The sequence below is a fragment of the Myripristis murdjan genome, chromosome 13, assembly GCF_902150065.1.
Source record: "Myripristis murdjan chromosome 13, fMyrMur1.1, whole genome shotgun sequence".
NCBI classification, from domain to species: Eukaryota; Metazoa; Chordata; class Actinopteri; order Holocentriformes; family Holocentridae; genus Myripristis; species Myripristis murdjan.
In genome coordinates, this window is record NC_043992.1 from 35,583,893 (window position 1) to 35,604,577 (window position 20,685).

At 42.8% G+C, this 20,685-nt stretch overlaps 1 protein-coding gene across 1 annotated transcript in view; it reads left to right on the plus strand.

Moving 5' to 3' along the window:
* Nucleotides 1–20,601, plus strand: part of frem2b (FRAS1 related extracellular matrix 2b) — a 70,960-nt gene extending 50,359 nt beyond the window's left edge. The window contains exons 7-24 of the mRNA XM_030067299.1: nt 3,021–3,170; nt 4,091–4,300; nt 4,754–4,951; nt 6,183–6,347; nt 6,444–6,626; nt 6,704–6,834; nt 6,960–7,115; nt 7,393–7,696; nt 7,911–8,042; nt 8,344–8,675; nt 11,036–11,228; nt 11,397–11,501; nt 12,634–12,761; nt 12,860–12,994; nt 13,901–14,027; nt 15,520–15,707; nt 15,797–15,943; nt 17,997–20,601. Coding sequence (XP_029923159.1) covers nt 3,021–3,170; nt 4,091–4,300; nt 4,754–4,951; nt 6,183–6,347; nt 6,444–6,626; nt 6,704–6,834; nt 6,960–7,115; nt 7,393–7,696; nt 7,911–8,042; nt 8,344–8,675; nt 11,036–11,228; nt 11,397–11,501; nt 12,634–12,761; nt 12,860–12,994; nt 13,901–14,027; nt 15,520–15,707; nt 15,797–15,943; nt 17,997–18,512 — 3,500 coding nt within the window. The 3' untranslated portion in view covers nt 18,513–20,601. The remainder of the gene's footprint in view (nt 1–3,020; nt 3,171–4,090; nt 4,301–4,753; nt 4,952–6,182; nt 6,348–6,443; nt 6,627–6,703; nt 6,835–6,959; nt 7,116–7,392; nt 7,697–7,910; nt 8,043–8,343; nt 8,676–11,035; nt 11,229–11,396; nt 11,502–12,633; nt 12,762–12,859; nt 12,995–13,900; nt 14,028–15,519; nt 15,708–15,796; nt 15,944–17,996) is intronic.
* The last annotated feature ends 84 nt before the right edge of the window (nt 20,602–20,685 follow it).

Genomic DNA, 20,685 nt, shown 5'->3' on the forward strand with positions numbered 1-20,685 from the left:
GGTAATTGCTGTTTGATTTTGACTGTGCATCCGGGGAAATGTTTTTGGTGGCTGGGGCTGTAAAACATGAGAACGCTTGTACGGCAGGATTAGAGTCGTGTGTATTTATGGCCTCGTGTCAGTCGCCTGTAAATTTTGCTCCGGTTCTGAAGGGGTGATTACGAGCCGTTTTAAAGCGGGGCGGGTCGTGCGTGCGTGCGCCGCGTCCTGGACGGCGATGAATCGGAGGGGCGCCCGTGAACCCTGTGATTATGCGTCACCTGGATTCCCCGTCTATTCTGATAGGAACAGATGTCCAACATATCCAAGCAAGGAGGATGTTGCCTTGAATCCGCAGTCTCACCCCGCGCGGAATCGGACTTTGATGTTAAAAAATCAAATAGTTCTCACAGTGGGGGGGACTGGTATCCTCATAGATTATTCTCTGTTGAATACGAGGCTGCCGGAGTCTGCTTTTTCGCTGCCGAACAGAGATTTGTCTAGCACACAGTGGGCAGAGGAGCGTTTACCAAGGCTCAGTTGAATCTCACCATTAGAAAAAGCCACTTAGCGCTGTGGGAATGCCATGCAAAGTTCAAGTGTGATCAAGCAGTCAGTGGGAGTGTAACAGTCCCCCTTAGGGAAGCCTGTGTCTCTCCTTGTGCCTCTTTCTCTGTTTTTTATTCACACATATGCAACAGTTAAGACAACGTTTCCTTTGTTTGGTGTCATTATTATTGGGGCATATTTCGTCCAGCATAACTACTGCATTGTTTGCACATAGGGAGCTCTTATTTCCCTCTTATCTTGAATATCTTATCTTATGTGCAATAACCTGTGCAATAATCCATATTCAATACCATACTTATGTGCAATAACCTATAGTGCAATAACTCCTGTCCATGTTTGCACTTGTACATATATTTTTTCTTTCTTTTTATTCTATATATATTTATATTTATATTTATATTCCTTTCTTTATTTTTCTTGACTATAGGCTCTTTTTACTTTACACTTTGAGTGGGAGTTGTTATTGTAACAAAAGTAATTTCCCCCTGGGGATCAATAAAGTATTCTGATTCTGATTCTGATATTTGTAATGCTTACGAACAACAGCTGGATGTTTTTTCCCTATATATATATATATTAAAAAAAAAATACATAATAAGTAATCTGGCTAATTCCCCACGTGCACCAGCCTCTTTGCCTGGTAACTCTAGATACTACAGGCTGGGTGAGGTCTTGGCTAAGCTGGAGGAGCCCAGGAGCCAGTGGTTTACTTTTCACTTAATGGGCCATATCTCTTTGAAGCCCACTGTTTGTCGGCTGCACGAGCCTTATCTGATTACTCGACTAGTACAACAGTGCCTGAGTTCCTGGCTGCCAACCTCGGGCTAGAAGATCTGATTACTTCTCCAACATGAGGACGCGGTGAAGGCAGCCAAAACGAGCTTTGTTTGGTTTGTCTGCGGGGACAAAGGCTGGCAGCTCCGAAGCCTCTCGATGCAGCACTCTTTGTCTCGAGTTTGTTTTCAGCGCAGATTAAAGTGTAAAAAGTTTTTGTCCTTTGCCTGCACTTGGGGGGGGGGGGGGGGGGGGGGGTAATATTATTTCAGCCGCGGCGATGGCTTCTCTGGGAACCGCAAAAACCCGTGGTTTTCCTTAAAAAGACTGTTTTCCCTCTCGGAGCTTGTCTTATCTTGCTAATATGGAGATGTTCTCGCCTGTGCAGATTGCATCAAAATACGCCGCGCCATTTGAAACTCAGATTACTTGGAAGAACGCTATCATAGTTCAAAGTAATAAACACTTCTCTCTGATCAGTAATTGTGTTTGGCAGCGCCGCTGACTGCCAGTTATGCACAATTAATCTTTTTTTTTTTCATGTGCCTATATTTTAGTCAGATATTGTATTGTTTGCAGAGATAACATCGTTTTCCCCCGCAGGTTGAATAGATTTATTTTTGTTTAATGTGTTTATTGCTTGGTTACACATCCTCACTGTTCTTTTTGCCTCACATGCTCGGTTGAGACACAGAACTAAGTACCGTTTTGTAGGTGCAGTGTTTCATTGTCATGGAAACCACATCTCTGCCAGTGGCCATTGCCATTCACTTAATTTATTCATTATTTGGTCACAGTTTTCTCTCAGAAGCACAAGGTTTTTGCTGCTTAGTGGTGGCCTGTTCCTATTAGTCATAATAGTGATGTATTTGATCAATTATGGCTATGTGTATAATTCATAGCCATTTGCCTCTTTGGATTGGTTTCAGCGTTCGGCCTCTCAGTTGATTTTCTGTAGTGCTCTAATGGACTGTGGCTAAATTCCCGCAGTTTAACTCCATAAATAGTCTGCTTTCTGAAGCAGCTGCTGCAGGACTACAGTAGCCGACTGCACCTATCAAAGGCAACATACAGAGGGGACCAAGCTGTCAGCCAGCCATTTCACGAGCAGCGTGATGTGACATTTTTTAGAGGAAAGGGGTATCGAAGGGGTTAAATAGAATAACAGTGGGGGAGTTTGGCTGCAGTGGAATCTCAGCACATAGAAGCACTAATTGCAGTCAGGCAGGCCTGGGCTGGCGCATCGAGCTCTACATCCCCCAGACCTCCTGTCAGGCCTCCTGTCTTCCTCTTAGACCCATCACTATCAAAGCCAGCTACACCAGGCTCCTCCAGAACAAGACCAGGATATTCAGCTCTGCCTCCAGGTCCTCTTTAGGCTTTTAATACACGATGCAGATGTAAAATCCCCCAAATGCGTCATTCCAGGAAGTTCGAAAGTATTGTTTAAATGCCAGAATTATAGTGTTGACTGCCTGCTGGTGTTTCAATGGAAACACTCCCTCATTTTCTCCTGTAATCAGTGGTAATCTTACAGAATATGCTAGCTATTACAGATTCAACTCAGCAATTACATCAGGCATACTGGTATCCTGTCGCGAAACAGACAGCTACAAGATGATTATGCATTACATCCTCCTGCGCGCTTTCCCTCATCTCCCCCGTTTCTTCCTCTGTTGTTTTCTTCCCCCCCCCAGCTCCCGTCTTCTACTTTGGCAACACAGACTACCACGTGGACGAGAGCGACGGCTTCGTGGAGGTGCAGGTGTGGAGGACGGGCACTGATCTGTCTAAGGCGGGAACGGTTACAGTGCGCTCCAGAAAGACAGACCCCGTCTCCGCTGAGGGTAGGTGTCTCTGCTCGACGTCCCTCTCCGACAGCTTAACTAGTTAGTGCTTACAGAAATGTAAACCACAGGAAACAATAGCCGTAAGTCGTCACTCTGTCACTCGGTGTTTTGCGGGCTCAAGAGCCCAAGGAAATGTTAACACTGGATTTGCGGGGTGGGTACACGACCTGGGGAATGTAAACATGAGGGAAGCTGGGGCTGTGGCTGGGGCTTCTCTGTTAGGCCCTTTGCCTTGCAGGTATCGGAGATCCAGTGTTATGAGCAACAGGGATATCGGCGCTTTGAGTGAGGGCAGAGCTCCAGGAATGCATACTGATTGTTCCGCATGCTGCTAAGAGCTTTGGACTGTATGTCTGGATCCTCTCTGCTCAAACCTTCCCTACAGCCGCTATTATGTTCTGCCCCCAGGCAATCCTCCCCCATTTGTACAGATCCTTAACGTCTTTAGTCCCGACTGTATTATAACGTAAAAATAACAAGCTTCTAATCATATTCGGCGTGGTGGAAACGCAAGCCCACACGAACACACATAACTGGGTCATAAGTACATGGGAAAAGCCTGTGGGCAAAGGGTGAGCGCTCAGCACCCAGACTCTTCAAAGCATGGCAAATGAATAACCTGTTTGCGCTTGGGGAGATATCCAGTGTCTCTCAGCGCTCCTTTAATCACACAAAAAAATTCCAACGGTTCATGGCGATCTACGATGAGTTAGCAGCAAGTGTCATTTTATCGACACGTGTGGTGTATCCTTTCATCTCGCTCTCTGGCTGGCATTCACAGATGAATTGTGAAGTAACTTGAGACATGCTTTCGAGCTAAGACAAAGCACTGGAGTGTGTTCGTGTTAACATCCGCTGTATCCCATCAGCGTTCAGTTCTTTGAAACACAGCTGACCCGTGTTGTGTTGCTGAGCAGCCGGCGCCGATTATGTGGGGATCAGCCGGAACCTGGACTTTGCGCCGGGGGTCACCATGCAGACGTTTCGTGTGACCGTCCTGGACGACCTGGGCCAGCCGGCGCTCGAAGGCCCGGAGACGTTTGAGCTGGTGCTCCGGATGCCCATGAACGGGATCATGGGGGAGCCGAGCAAGGCGACCATCCTCATCAACGACTCGGTCTCGGATTGTAAGTGAAATTTACAAACACGAGTAACAACTAGAGCTGGGCGATACATCCGTGTTATATTGATGTAACAAAATGAAATTAAATGTTATATGGGTTTTCAGATATTCTCGTAATATGAGTTGTATTTTCCTGGTTTTAAAGGCAGGAATACAATAAAGGGATGCAATTTTCTGAACTTATTAGACTGCTGTAGCTGTTTAGTTATTTGACTCTACCTGCTTGCTTATCATGTCCACATCAGAAATTATTGTTTCATCCAGATTGAAAACTTCTTACAAAAGCACCTATAGTCATCCCGACAATATCATCACAATTCCGATATTGAACAAATCAGTCAAAGATATTGTGATATTTGATTTTGTCCCTGTTGGCCTGTCCTATTGAAAATCATACAAGACCGGTTGCTACTGGTTTCGCTGATGCTGATTGATTGGTTTAATCTTGTTGCTCTAGTGCCCAAGGTCCAATTCCGGGACGCCGCGTACACGGGGAATGAGAACTCGGGACAGATCACAGCCATGGTGTATCGCAGCGGTGACATCAGCTACAAGTCCACAGTGCGCTGCTACAGCAGGCAGGGAACAGCCCAGGTCATGATGGACTTCAACGAGAGGCCCAACACAGACGCCTCCGTCATCACCTTCTTACCAGGTAGCGCAGCGTAACCTCTCCAACACATCTTTGTGCGTGCCGTTTGCTGCTTTAAGACGGATGCAAAGAATTTAAAGAACTTTTTTATCCTTGCTGTGCTGCTCTCTCTCGTGCTTCCACACATTAACTCCTGTGTGGAAGTGTGGGGGGAACACACATAAAACTAAAATAAATCCAATCTTCATCTCATAGAAAAGGGCTATAAGAATTGTAAATCAAAAAGACTATTATGAACCAACAAACCCACTGGTCATTAACTTACACACCTTAAAACTACAAGACATTATTGACCTAAACACTTTAATTATAATGTACAAGGCTAACAATAATCTGCTTCCACACTGCATCCAGGAACCTTTCTTGTTAAGAAAGAGTCATTATAATTTAAGGGGTATATGTATGTTTAAAAACACCAAAATAAGAACTACCATCCAAAGCAACTGTGTATCAGTTAAAGGGATTTCTCTATGGAGCAATCTGGACAATGAAATAAAACTCTGCAGCTCAATCAGTCAATTTAAAAAAAATGTATAAATCCATGGTAATAGATAAATATAGATCATTATTATAATTATAATCAAAAGAATCTGTACTTAATGATCTTTAGATTTTGCTTTTTTTGTGTGTGCCTGAATTACCTATTGTTTTCTGCTTTGTCATTACATCTTATGATATTGCACTTGTTTTGTTCGTAACTTAACACACTGCAAAAACTCAAAATCTTACCAAGATTATTTGGCTTATTTCAAGTCAAAAATGTCTTATTACTAGTCAAAATATCTCATTACACTTAAAATAAGACATGATCACCGAAGAAGTAACTTTTTTTACACAATTGTCTCTTGTTTCAAGTGAAAATTTGCTTGTTTCATTGGCAAAATTTGTTTCTTGTTTCTAGCTAATTTTCACTTGAAACAAGTGAAAATTGTCTAAAAACAATTTACTTCTGAGGTGATCATGTCTTATTTTAAGTGTAATGAGATATTTTGACTAGAAATAAGATATTTTTGACTTGAAATAAGACAAATAATCTTGGTAAGATTTTGCGTTTTTGCAGTGCACATATGTGAAAAGGGTAGGCACAATAAGCCTTGGTTTCAGCCTACACCTTTTCGGACTCTGAAAAACAAATTTATTAGTCTTTGAAAATGCCAATGGATTGTAACAGAGACCCAAATAAACTGCCATCATCATCATCATCAACTAATTTCTCACTTTGCCTTTTACTCAGGTGAGGTGGAGAAGCCTTGTGTCCTGGTGCTGGTGGATGACACAGAGCACGAGGAAGAGGAGGAGCTTCGTCTGGTGTTGGGAAGCCCCAGGAGTGAATCTCCATTTGGAGCGTTAATTGGGCAGCAGAATGAGACGCTCATCAAGATAAAGGACGACGCCGACAGTAAGAACGCTTGTTTAACACTTGCAGGTCATGTCGTTTTTGTTTCACACATGCTGTAATATCAAACTGATTTATATGCACGCCGCGCCTTCTCAGAGGCCATCATCAGGTTTGGAGAGACCAAATTCAGCGTCAGCGAGCCAAAGGAAAGTGGCCAAGTGTCTGTGGTGAGGATCCCAGTGCTGCGTGTTGGAGACACATCCAAGGTTTCTGTTGTCCGGGTTCACACCAAGGATGGATCAGCCACCTCCGGGGAAGACTACCATCCCATATCTGAGGGTAAATAATGCTACTTGGTCGACAGCAATAACCAATTGTGTGCTAGAGAAATGATTGCATATTATCTGTCTCTGCAGAAATTGTGTTCAAACAGGGGGACACAGAGCACTATGTGGAGGTGGAGATATTATTTGACGGTGTCAGAGAAATGAGGGAAGCTTTCACCGTGCACCTGAAGCCTGATGAGAACATGGTGGCAGAGACAAAGGTGAATATTAGACCAAATGAGCATATAATACATCTGTCAAATCCTTAACCAGCATCCCATTACGCCGTAGCGGCAATTTGTTCTCAATTAATATCATCTCATTGCCCTTGCTTGTCAATCAACAGATGAGCAAAGCCATAATCTATATTGAGGAGACCAACAGCATGGCAGATGTCACCTTCCCCTCGGTGCCTCGAGTGGTTTCTCTGCTGCATTACGACGACATCGACAGGGCGGGAGACTCTCTCCCCGTGGCTGGATACCCCGTCATCTGTGTCACTGTACGTGCTGGTTGCCAGAGCAATGGCTCATGTTAAACTTTTCTTTCAACTAATGATTCGTTCAGTGAGGCTTTCGTTTTTTTTATTTTTTTTCCGTCAGCAATTCCAACACAGGTAAATGATCTTAATGAGAGAGGGCTCCTTAATAGTGCATGCTTTGCTCAATTATGAAGCTACCATGAGGGCTCATCAGCAGTGTATGGCAATTACTTTGCCTCTAAGAGCACTTTCTGTTCTTTTCACATGGCCTAAAGCACAGTGTCTGTTCATTTTCTAGGCCTGTAATCCCAAGTACCCCGACTATGACAGAACAGGCTCCATCTGTGTAAGTGAGAACATCAACAACACCCTGACCCGCTATCGCTGGCTAGTCAGCGCCCCCACTGGCCCCGACGGTGTAACCAGCCCCATGAGGGAAGCGGACTTCGATACCTTCTTCTCCTCCTCCAAGCTCATCACCCTGGACTCGGTCTACTTCCAGGCTGGCTCCAGAGTCCAGTGTGCTGCCAGGGCAGTGAACTCTAACGGGGATGAGGGTCTGGAGCTCAGCAGCCCCATAGTGTCCATCAGTGTGGAGGAGGGTGAGTACTCCCCCCCTCCTCTAGCTTCAAACATTAAGCTCTCTCCCACTAATGGAAATGACCCAACATGATAAGCAGTTTTTGGCTGTGCTTTACCCTCCAATTCCAGCACATTCTGTCCTTGCTCCGACGCACAAACAAAAGATGAAATAATTTTCTATGGTATGTTTTAGGAGAACAAAATGTTTGATGTTTGTTTATGGCGTGGTTGCAGGAATGTGCCAGCCTCGCGCCTTAGGCACAGTGGGCGCTGAGCCCTTCTCTGCCAAGCTGCGCTATACTGGAGCAGAAGACCCAGACCACCCCAACCTCATCAAGCTGACTGTCACCATGCCTCACATTGATGGTAACAACAGCAGATTTCCATGGGAGGAATGTTTCAGCTGTTTTAGACACATGCCAATCATCAATAAAGATAAAGTCATATCAGTTGGCAGGTTTTTTTGGTTTGAATCCCTTGACCAGCTGGGAAAAACATGGCAGTGGAAGTGAATGAGTGGGATGGTTTCATGTGTCACTCATCAACCAAATTCTTTTAACATGAAGCTACTTTGGTCAACTTTCTCTTAATGGCTAATCTGACATTCTGAGCCACTCACTGTTCAGATTCCCCCGTGCTGAAATGCTGTGTTTTTATCCTGCCTAAGGAATGCTGCCCGTGGTGTCCACCCGACCCCTGTCTAACTTTGAGCTCACCCTGAGCCCCGATGGCACCCGTGTCGGCAACCATCGCTGCTCCAACTTACTGGACTACACCGAGGTTAAGACCCGGCATGGCTTCCTCACGGACGCCACCAAAAATCCAGAGGTGATCGGAGAGACTTCACCTTACCAGTACAGCACCGCCCTCAGAGGGTCCAGCACCCTGCGGTTTTACAGAAACCTCAACTTGGAGGCATGCCTGTGGGAGTTCACCAACTACTATGACATGTCTGAGCTGCTCAGCGACTGTGGAGGCACCATCGGGACTGATGGACAGGTAAGTCGCCCCACCTCTGCGCTTCGGCTCACCTCTGACCCCTTTTGTCATCTCTGGCATTGAGCTGCCGGGAGTGACTTCGCTCAAGTCGTAGAATTTGACCCCCCTGCTGACAGGAATGTCGAAGCGGCATTTACTGGTCAGTCATCTCCTGTACTAATTCTTTTCCCCTTTTCATCCCCAAATCCTCCAGGATTCTGAATCATAATGACTCATTTACTGGCGTTTTAAACCCATGCTTGCCTAGCAGGTTTTCCTATAAAGACCACAAAGTAAATACTAGGCTGTAGAGAAGTAATCCATTCTTGTCTGGAGACCCATGTTAACCTTCACGGTAATGACTAACTTAGCACCTGGCTTCCCTTCAACTCCTGGTAGGACCAGTTATTTATCTCGTGAAAATGGCGAGTCAATAACCAGAGGACTCATAAAAAAAAAAAGCCCATTCCTTCATTGGTTCCACTGTGTGGTTTTTGTAACAACAGCTGTTGTATGTAATGCTGGTAGGCGGAGGTCTTAAAGCACTCTCTGTCCTCTCTGTCCAGCACGCATGCCTCACAGACTCAAACATTTGCATTCACCTTGGAAACCTACTGTTAGTTGACTTGCAGTTAATTAAGCCACAGTGTTGATTTAAAAAAGGGCCTGAAGAGTGCAGGAGGCACATCATGGAGAAAGCCTCCACCCTGCTCCGCACTGAAGTCTATTAATTAAACAGTCCTACAGCATTCATGAGTGGTTTGTGTTAAGGTTTTAGCACTTAAGGTATATGTGGGTGTATGTCGGTTTGCTAATATAATTGAATTATTTTGTGCATGGCTTCAGGCTCATTAGTACAAAGGCATCACCTTGGTGATAACAGCCCTCTTTCAACAACTTTGTCACTTTTAGCCAATTTATGTAAATATGAATATGGAGGTGAAAAATATGCCTTGACAAGATGGCAGGTTGCTGGTAAAATACAATTTAATTTACCCTAGCCATTAGTACCAAGAGGTCAGAGATTTGCATATATTTTTCACGAAATAGTGAGCAAGACAGACTGCATTTCTTCCTTCATTGATTGGTGGCTGCACTGATCAGTGAAAATCCAATGATGGAAAAGGGAAATTGTGATAGAGATGAATGGTGCTGACCCTCTGTCTACTTAGGCACCTTTTTCCTGAAGCATAGACAACAGAAAAATAAATATGCTCTGATATTACTATTTTCTTTTCATCAAGGGAGAGAGTAGTATTCATTCAGCTCTTGTTCTGCTCTGTATGTAGATTTTGTTGCTATGGTTACTGTTGAACAGTGCAAAGAGGGTATGCAGATGCATAGACTATGGCATCATGGATTCAGTTTCAGTATCTTTAAGGCAGGATGAAGGGAAAAAAAAGGAAAACAGCCTGTGTCTGAGGGCACCCTGTGACCCGGGTGCTCTCCTAAGTGGGCAAACAGGCTGGTGTGAGACAGCTAGATGCAGGCCTGGGGCCAGTGTCATGTCACAGTGTAGAGCTTAGTGCCCAGCTTAGCAGGACCACAGGAATCCATTAAGGCCCAGCAGGCAGTGTCAGAAGGCCACTCTGCAAATCATTTGCCTGTGCTCTCAGCGCCCAAGGCGGAGGCACGTCTCCACACGAACACGGAGCCAGTGCAGGCAGGTACCTCTCACAGGTCAGAGGAAAGTGCAGATACCTGCAGAAGGTACAGAGGCGCAGAAGGTCTTTGTCTTAGGACAACTGTTTTGGGAAGGTGACCGGGACTTTGAGTAATTCCAGTAGCCTCAGTGAAACTAAATTATGCTTGTGTGTTGTGGTTGAATAAAAGATTGTTTTGCCTCTGAGGTACTGTATCATGACTGGGATATCAAGCTTTTGTAATTGCAACATTTAAAATTGATTTTGTCGAAAAGATAAAGTACTGCTGGAATTTAAGCAAGTCAGTGCTGGTACTTAGTGGTGTGGTTAGTAGTAGCTGTAGGCGTGGTTAGAGCTCATTAACAGCGTAGAGAATGCAGTAATCTTTTCAGCTGTACAGCATCAGGTAGCCTACTTTAAGCTACACTTATACCTAACAGTTCCAAGAAAAAGTGCATTTTCCCTGCTGTTTATGTTGCCTAATAAATCAAATAAATCTGTGGACTTAATCAAGCGCTATTCAGCCCTGAAACCAGGTCATATCAGCTGTACGCAGTGAGTCATTATGCTTTTGTTCATTTTCCACAGGTGGTGTATGTGTGCACTTTAATCAGGGTTTCAGAGTATTTACACAACACTGTCTATGCCAAGACAAAGGCTAGTTAATCTGACACACAAATTTATTTTGTACTCTGGTAAACAAGATTGTTGATGTCTGTGTTTTTTTTTTCACTGCAGGTTTTGAATCTGGTCCAGTCCTATGTGACCCTGCGCGTCCCGCTGCACGTGTCCTATGTTTTCCACTCTCCTGTGGGAGCAGGGGGGTGGCAGCACTTTGACTTGCAGTCAGAGCTGAGGCTCACATTCGTGTACGACACTGCCATCTTGTGGAGGGATGGTATCGGTAGCCCACCAGAGGCAGAATTACAAGGTAAGAATTTGAAGTTACGCTGAAAAAATTATCACATATTTAAGTGATCTCAGAATAAATGTGTCATGTCTGTTAAATTCTGTATTGTAAATTTATGAAGAAATCACTCAAGGCTGTGATGTTTGAGTTTAAGAATAAGGCACATTTAATCTCTGACTGTTGTTGCAGGTGCCCTGTACCCCACCAGCATGCGCATAAACGGCCACGGACGCCTGGTGGTCAACTTCCGCACCGAGGCTCGATTCAGAGGCCTGTTTGTCTTTTCACACCCAGGTAGTTTGATGTGATTTAATGTATAATCGGAGTTTAATTGGAGTTGTGATTTTGTCACAGTATCTTGAGAACAGGTGGTCCGCTCACCTTTTAGTGTGTTAATTATTTATGTAGATTGTAGGTAAGAAGACAGAAAAGGTGAGACAGAAAAGCATTTGATCCTGTGCACGTGGAGGTACTGTCACTTCCATCCTCTGAGTACAGCTGCTTCTTCTTAGACATAAGACAGTGAAATCTCATCAAAGTCTGGTTGCTTTGGCAATTGATTCTGGTATTGATTTGTGGATATTGTTGCACATTTGCAGGTGCATCAGTCTGTGGCTTAAATTGCTATCACAAGAACATTCAGCTTGACAGTGTGTGCATAAGAATGAGGCTGGAAGCTTAAAATGCAATTCCTTGTATCTTGTATTAGTCATTTTTTTTTCCGGACTCACAAGGTACAATGATGGAAATTCAAATACATCAGGCTTATAGACTGACTGTCATCATTTTGTCATTTACTATCACTTGTCAAGCGGGAAGTAAACATCATTTACTTTGCAAATATGATCCATCTTTACTGGATTCAGTTTTAAGATTATTAAACCACCATCAATTTTTCAATGCTTTACGCCATCATGCTGTCAGTTGATGGACTCCATTTGGATGATATATACTTTGATGCACATATATCAGCCTCATATGACCCTTATTAAATGTTGAATAATGGAAAATCCATAGGTGCACAGAGAGCTGGGCCCCCTCAAAAACAAATCTTGTAATCTCAGTGGGAATCACCTGGTTAGATAAAGGTCTAATTAAAAGTACTACTACTACTACTACTACTACTACTACTACTACTAATAATAATCTGTCTTGTAATGAAACCAGAAATGGTCATTGTCCAAGGTTTTTGATGTTGCACATTGTGTTTTTTTTTTTTTTTTCTAATTCAATATGTTGTAACATTATTTCCTCTGTAGTTTTCACATGATGCACAAATTCATCAGGACTTTGTAATCAGTTTTTCAGGAACATTTATTATTGAATAAGCTTATCAGTAATTGTGTCAGTGGTGTTAGTGTTTTTTTTGACTAAATGTACTGAATTTATTGGTCCGTATGACTTCATTCATGCATGTTCCCCCCAGCCTCGCCCCTCTCCTCCATGGTCATGTGTCCGGACCACCCTGGTTTGACCTTTAACCTCAGTCTCGTGAGGAGCGAGCCCACCTACAACCAGCCCATCCAGCAGTGGACCTTCGTCTCGGACTTTGCCGTGAGGAAACAACACGATTTCTTCTTTTTGTGTTTACGTCTCTTCCACTTTGTGCACCTAATTCTCACTGGACGATATTTTATTCCTTCCTTTCCCAGGTTCGTGACTACTCTGGGACTTACACGGTGAAGCTGGTCCCCTGCACGTCCCCTCCTAACCTGGAGTACACCATCCCTGCTGTCTGCAATCCCCGAGAGCCTGTTACCTTCGACCTAGACATCCGCTTCCAGCAGGTGACATTATCTTTTCTAAAATGAGACAAGATGAAAGTTTATTGATTGCTGAGGGAGTTGAGGGAATTTGAAGCAGCAAAGGTAATTGGATTCAGTGAGGGAAGAAAAGACAAAGTGTAAACATTCAAGTAGAAGACACAACATGCAATAAAAATCCAGTGAAAGCATGAAGTAGAATATAAACAGTTACACGGTTCTATATAGACATACTGATATCAATTAAAATACACTGTGTAGGTGGTGCAGCCTTGGATTAAAGTATGGAGAGTTACTGCATTTCCTGTTGCTCCCAAACAACCTGACAAAGAGGTTGTGTGATCGAAATATTGGCCCATGAGTCAGAATAAACAACAGTTTTGTTTATGGTCTTTTCAGTTTCAGTCGATGTATTTTTGACATCCTGCACCTGAAGACTGGATGTGCACGTTTCAACCTTTTTTTTTTAAATTATTTTTAAAATACAGCAAGAATGATGTATTTATGTACTGTATATACTATGCATTACTTTGTGGATATTTGTTTTAGTTTTTATGTTAAGTGTTTTTATACACCGTAATTTCTACATACAAAATACCTTTGATTTTATAGCTTTTCTCATTGACGTTATTTACATTGCTTTGAAATACATTGTTTGCTACATTTATGTTGTTTTCTTGCTGTTTTTTTCCCGTTCTGCTTGAGAAGGACTTTGTACGTTTTGTTTTTAACGTGCTATATATTATTGTGCATGTGTGCATTGTGCAGAAGGCCATAAACATCTATGTAAACTGTTGTGACATGTAGGCAAACATCATAAATGACTATACACTTATATAACTATATGATTAACCTTGCTTGGTTTTGATGATTTTATCCTTGCTATTTACGTTTGTATGTGTGTATTTTCTTGTGTGTGTGTGCTTCTAGGTGAGCGACCCAGTGGCTGCAGAGTTCAGTCTGAACACGCAGATGATCCTCCTGTCCAAGCGGACGCTGTGGCTGTCAGACGGCTCCATGGGCTTCGGGCAGGAGAGCGACACCGCCTTCTCACAGGGTAAAACACACAAAACAGGGCTTCTGCTGGCCCTGAAAGACATGAAACACACTCGTAACACATTTTAACAAATTTTATCGATTTAAGAAAATAAACGTAGGCCTCAAAATGCTTTGATAATAAGTTTATGGCCATGAAAATACTTGATTTTTTTTTTTAAATAATAAAATATAGCGCTGAAAATCATTACACATCAACATTGAAAGTTTGTTGATTTAAGAAAATGAAATATAGGCCTTGAATGTATTTGGAAATCAGAAGTTGGCCTTCTTTTTTTTCTTTTTTTGTTTTATTAAAGATTGACTCCCAGATTCATCAGTAAGCATCAGCCATGTGGGCTTCTCTCCAATTCTCACCAGTTCACACACTGCGAAAAACCCCTTTTATGGCTATTCGCACTGATACAATAACACATCTAAAATAAATGATTGCACCATCGTTTCTTAACTTGGTCATGAGTGAAAAATGGGGCTGCTGTGAGGTGTAATTTTGGCCAACACAGTGTTTACCCCAACACACGCCAATTCTAAGTACTTGATTACACCAAACACGACCTTGAAAATCAAAATAGATCTGTTTTTCGGGGGATTACACCGGACTTCTTCAAAGGTTCATTCGTGTGTGGGTCTGAGCTGAGCGCCTGCACAGCTGTGAACGTGCGCAGGCCTCGTGCGTGAACGCGTGCACGTTTATCTGCCAGCATGCTGACAATGAGGGGCAAATATTAGAATTATATGTCACCATGGTCCGGGTGAATACTCTTTGCTGATAGGCCGGCAGGCGTGTGTGTGTCGCCCGCGCAGTTCTGTTCGACTTTAATTACCATTCTAAATTCATCCGCTGCCCAACCTGTAACCATAGCAACGTTCAAAAGCACAGCTGTCAAAGCTTCCTCGACATCAACAGCGGCAGCACAGCTGAGTTATTAACTTGATAAACTAACAGCCGGGAAGGAAAAATACACCACAGGAAATTTTTTTTGTATTGTTTGCTCCTTTTCCCTTTTTATTGTTGGCAAATGACCTGTGTGCAAGCGCGGTAATTAACCAGTAGGTGTGCGTTCAACAGTTGTAAGGCCCTTTACTCGGGTTCTTTGCCTCCACATTGTGTCTTAAAATTGTTTAATACACACCTACTCACTGATGATCCCTGACTCGATGAACCTCCTCATCAAGTTGCTGCTCCGTCTGTGCTTTTTCCTCCGTTTCTCCGCGGATCGCTTCTCCACTGTTTTGGTGCCGCGTTGCAGCGTTGCAGCTGCGTACTAACAGAAATCCTTCCCCGGCTCAATCAATCAGCGTTTGTTTGATGCAGCGTTTGCATGGGCCTGTGCTGGTGAGATTTCGGGGGCTTGCACATTAGTTCCTCTGCAAGCCTCTGCCGGCTACAGTTAACCCGCTGCAGGGACGTTCACGTGAATCTGTGCAGAGGAATGTTATGAGTTTTTTGTGCGCACCGCGTTGACTAAAACACACTTTTTTTCTCCATTCAGGGGATATAATCTACGGGCGAGTGATGGTTGATCCGGTGCAGAACTTGGGTGACTCCTTTATTTGTAATATTGAGAAAGTGTTTCTGTGTACCGGAGCTGACGGCTATGTCCCGAAATACAACCCCAACAGCTTTGAGTTTGGCTGTCTGGCTGATGCGCCGTCCCTTCTCTATAGATTCAAGATTATTGTAAGTATAAATTCCCCACAGATAATGTCATGTTTACATTCTATCACCCAAACCTCAGTAACCCTCCACACTTCAACCTCTCGCCCCAGGATAAGGCCCAGCCGGAGACCCAGGCCAGGTCGTTCGGAAATGTTGCTTTCAACGCCGTCCTGGCAGTGGACGATCCCAGGGCTCTGGCTTTAGTGAGGCAGCCGGGGTCAGACGGTTTCAGAATGGACTCTTCAGCCCTCTTCCAGGTCAGTAAGCACAGGACAGTGCAGGACACACACACACACACACACACTCCTCTTAAAGAAAGATCCTGCTCTTGGATACACTCAGACTGTTGAGTAGCCTCAGTCTGTGATGTTCATTGTACACTGAAAGGTGTTTTGTGATCAAGTGTTGTCATGTACCCGCTGCCCTTCAGTCTGGCCTGTCTGCGCCCTCCTCAGTCACTGATTTCCAAAATTTCCTCGAAAAATGTGCCCACAGCCCACAGAGAATGTGCATGAATGTGTTGTTGCATTCAGCTGTGGGTTACACACGTGGGTGGACGAAAGAATTACTGATAGCAGAGCAGGAGTTTTTACACTCGAGAAAAAGCAAGAGCTTTATGCCTTACACAAAAAAAGAAACTGGTATTTTTTTTTTTCTTTCCCACAGTGGACTTCAAAACGGTGAATCTAAAAAAGATGTCCTTGCTCTTTGACTTTGAGAAACTGACTCCAAAACATTTAGTTTCAATATTTCTGATGTAGCGAGAGCTGAAAACAAATCTCAAACACTTGGACTGCACTTGGCCATTTTTTTTTTCATGGGCAAAAGAAACATACACGACCAAACAGCAAATGGGCATAAATTGGCAGTTAAATCACCACTAGCTGTTTTTTTTTTTTTTTTTTTTATTCCTTTAGTATTATGTCTTACAGTGATGTAAGCCTCAGCAAGAGCCGCAGGTGCTCTCCTGGGTGTTTTACCATAAAGAAAAATCACCCACAGCTATCATTTATCCCTTGAGTTACCCTTCAAAAAAGTTACATCCATGACCCCTCAAGTGGACAAAAATGTCCATTTCTAGAAAGTGACCACCAAAAGGTCACAGGGGGGTGATTTTTGGCAAGAGGGGGTAATTTTGGGTTAAATTTGAAAATCCCAACTTTCAGCATGAAAATCCATTATTTGACCCTGTAATGCATTTTTATCACATCCATGACCCTTCGTGGACAAAAATGTCCACCTGTCATTTATTCATTTGTTATTGTTGCTATTTGTACTTATTATCCTCAAAATCTTTCAAGTGACTCATATGGAGTTACACTAAATCATTTTTAACATGGATTTCAAGATTAACCCCTTCCAGGCCATTTTGAACATCTGAAAGAGGTGAAAAAGGTGTACCTTAGAAATAAAATCAAAATGAGAGTTCAACATGAGAAACATATTATATTTGATTTACAACAATAAACACAGCAAATCTTGAACTATAACAGTACAGTAGATAGTACAATTTATTTCTAAGGTACACCTCTTTCACCCCTTTTAGTGGTTTTGCCCTCTATAGAAACAGCACCCAGAGGTGTTCAAAATGGCCTGGAAGGGGTTAAAATCTAATATATTGTACTATCTACTGTACTGTTATAGTTCAAGATTTGCTGTGTTTATTGTTGTAAATCAAATATATTATGTTTCTCATGCTGAACTCTCATTTTGATTTTATTTCTAAGGTACACCTTTTTCACCTCTTTCAGATGTTCAAAATGGCCTGGAAGGGGTTAAAATCTTGAAATCCATGTTAAAAATGATTTAGTGTAACTCCATATGAGTCACTTCAAAGATTTTGAGGATAATAAGTACAAATAGCAACAATAAAAATTGGATAAATGACAGGTGGACATTTTTGTCCACGAAGGGTCATGGATGTGATAAAAATGCATTACAGGGTCAAATAATGGATTTTCATGCTGAAAGTTGGGATTTTCAGATTTAACCCAAAATTACCCCCTCTTGCCAAAAATCACCCCCCTGTGACCTTTTGGTGGTCACTTTCTAGAAAATGGACATTTTTGTCCATGAAGGGTCATGGATAGGTTAAAAATGCATTACTGGGTCAAAAAATGGATTTTTGTGCTGAAAGTTGAGATTTTGAAATTTCACCCAGAATGACACCCCCTCACCAAAAATCAACTCTGGTGAGGATGGTGATTGTCTGTGAGGGAGTTTTGAATTTTGAAAATGGACAAAAATGTCCAGGGGTCATACGAGGGTTATAAAGATGGTAATGGCTGAAACTGCTGTGCCTCTCTCCAGGTGTCTGCAGGGAGGGAATGGTACATCCACACCATCTACACCGTCCGCTCGCGGGATAACGCCAACCGTGGCATAGGGAAGAGAAGCGTGGAGTACCACTCGCTGAGCCGTCACACCGGCCCGGCTCCAAAAGGTCAGCCTCGCGCCAGAAGGTCGGCCAACGAGGCTCCGGACATCGTGGAGGAGATCGGCGTCAACAACAACCGCGGCACCAACATCCTGCACATAGCCCTGGACCGCAGCAGCCAGCGGAGAACCAGCCCCGAGAGAGAGATCGCCACCAAGGGGATCGTACCGCGCGAGCTCAACCAGAGAGACGACGGCGACGACGGCGTAGTGTTGATCATCGGCGTCTTCGTCGGGCTGCTCCTCACCGTCCTCATCGTCATCGTGGTGGTGCTGCTGCTCCGGTCCAAGCAGGAGAAGAAGAAGAAGAAGGAAGCGCCCAAAGGCTCCAGCAGCACCGAGCCCATGATGACGCAGGGCCTCAGCAACACTGACAGCTCAGAGGTCTAACGGGCCGCGGAGCCGACGGGGGGAAATCGGGATTTTTAGTTACCGTTTTTGTTTTTGCAAGTGCCTCATGTCTAGTAAACACTGAAGAGGGGAGTGTGAAGCAGCACAAACTACAAGAGCTTTGGTTCTACTCAGAAATCTACTTGAAAGACAGCATCACCTCCAGTGTCGGCGCGACTTCTGGACGCAGAGCGGCGGCGGGGGGGGGGGGGGGGCGACTGACTGCATCGGTATCTGTTCAAGGCACTTGTCAAGTTGTCAGCACTCACTTATCGCTTTGCTTTTCAATGCCACTCGATCCAAAAATGTGTATTATTTCCAAAGGTGCTACAGAAGATGCCTCTTAAACTCGTACGGTCGTCGGTGTCTCACAGAGCAGGTCAAGAGAAGGTCGAGAATATCAAAAGGATTTTTTTTTTTTTTTTGTGTGTGTGTGTGTGTGTTTTTTTTTTTTTTTTTTTTTTTTTTTTTTTTGCGTTCCATAGTAGTCGTTATTTCTCTGTGTCCAAACACTGTCCATAGTTTGCTTACACTGGGAGAACCTTGCTTGTCTGTTCTTGAGGTTAAATAATGATTTGTCCTGAGATTCAGTACGTGCCTAAGAAATCACTGGATTGTTAAGGTTTTTAGGATACACGTTACGATTGTCCCGTGTGATCCGTGAGACGTTACCACAAAGGAGCAATGTTTTTGACATTGTTTTGTTGTGCTCATGGTTACTTTTTTTGTCGCTCTTTTTTGCATGCTCTTTTATTTTTGTATTTTCTGATTGTGTGAAATTGTAAAAAAAAAAAAAAAAATGTCTAAATGCTGATTTGAATGGAATTGTGACACGTGTGTCTAATCTACTGTATTTCCGACAGTTTTACTATGTATTTCTACATTATATCCCAGAAGAAACAGTATTTATCAGCAGCAGCTAATTGTTATTGTTAAATAGTCCCCCTAACGTTCGGTTGTTGAAACATGTTCTGATTTTACGATCCTGTAATTGACGCATAGCACTGAATCAAGTAAGAGAAGTGGAAATTTATAGACCCTGTAGTATTGAGGTGACTTTTAAAGACAGCTGGTCTGCAATGTACAGTGTAGTATAGTAGCGGTTCCATATCCACTATTTACGGCAGCCATTATTTTTGCTATTTACACAGCTGCTCCGCTCCGTTTCTAAGTGTTGACTACTGTAGCTTATTAGAGGTAGGTGGGATTCACAGGCCCTCTCACAACAGGCCTAGGTGTTGACTGTGCGGTGTCATTTTCTTTTTTAATCCTGTGAAACCATATCATAGGTTTATCAAATTTCAGTTAAAGGGAATTCATTTCTTTTTTTTTTTTTTTTTTTTAGCCACGATTATGGCCTGATTCATTCGTTGCGGGATTATTTATTTATTTTTAATGCATCCTTATTTAGTGCTGACAAAAAATGCAGAACTTTAGTTTGACTGACTCATTGATATATCTATCCATCTATATCTATATCTATCTATCTATCTATATATAGATAGATAGATAGATAGATAGATATAGATATAGATGGATAGATAGATATGCCATTTCCACTGAAACAGGAATCAGAAGAAGCTTCATAATCCTAGCTATGTGACAAACAGTGTTTTTTCAGATCCAGGCGCTGGATTGCCATAAAGTCTGGACTCTCTCTGTGGATTACCTCATGCAGTATCTTAAGATAGACACTAACTTCCCAGTCACTACTTTATAAATGTCAAGTTTATTTGCAGTTTTATTTTGAGTAAAAAAAAAAAAAAAAAACTTTCTATGCAACCTGTGATATCATACATGTTTACCTTATTTTTTTTTAGTGCACAGTTTGCTTAATCTAGAGTTTGACACTGCATCAATGTACTGTGGTTCTTTTATTCCACCTAAACGATTTGAGTTGAATGCATTTAAGGCCCATTTTTATGCACATGTATGTATGTATATACATATGTATTACTTATAAATATACCATTTGGATGTTTTGGGAATGGTCATTGTTCAGAAATGCATATGTGCTGTAAGTATTTGTAACATAGACCAGAAGCACAAGGTGGTCTGCAAATAAATATTTTTTTTTTTTCCAGAAAAACATCGAGATAGTTGTGATTTTTTTGTATTTTTTTTTCTCTCTTTCATGGAAGTCTGAATTTTACCGGGATCACTCACTGGCGAG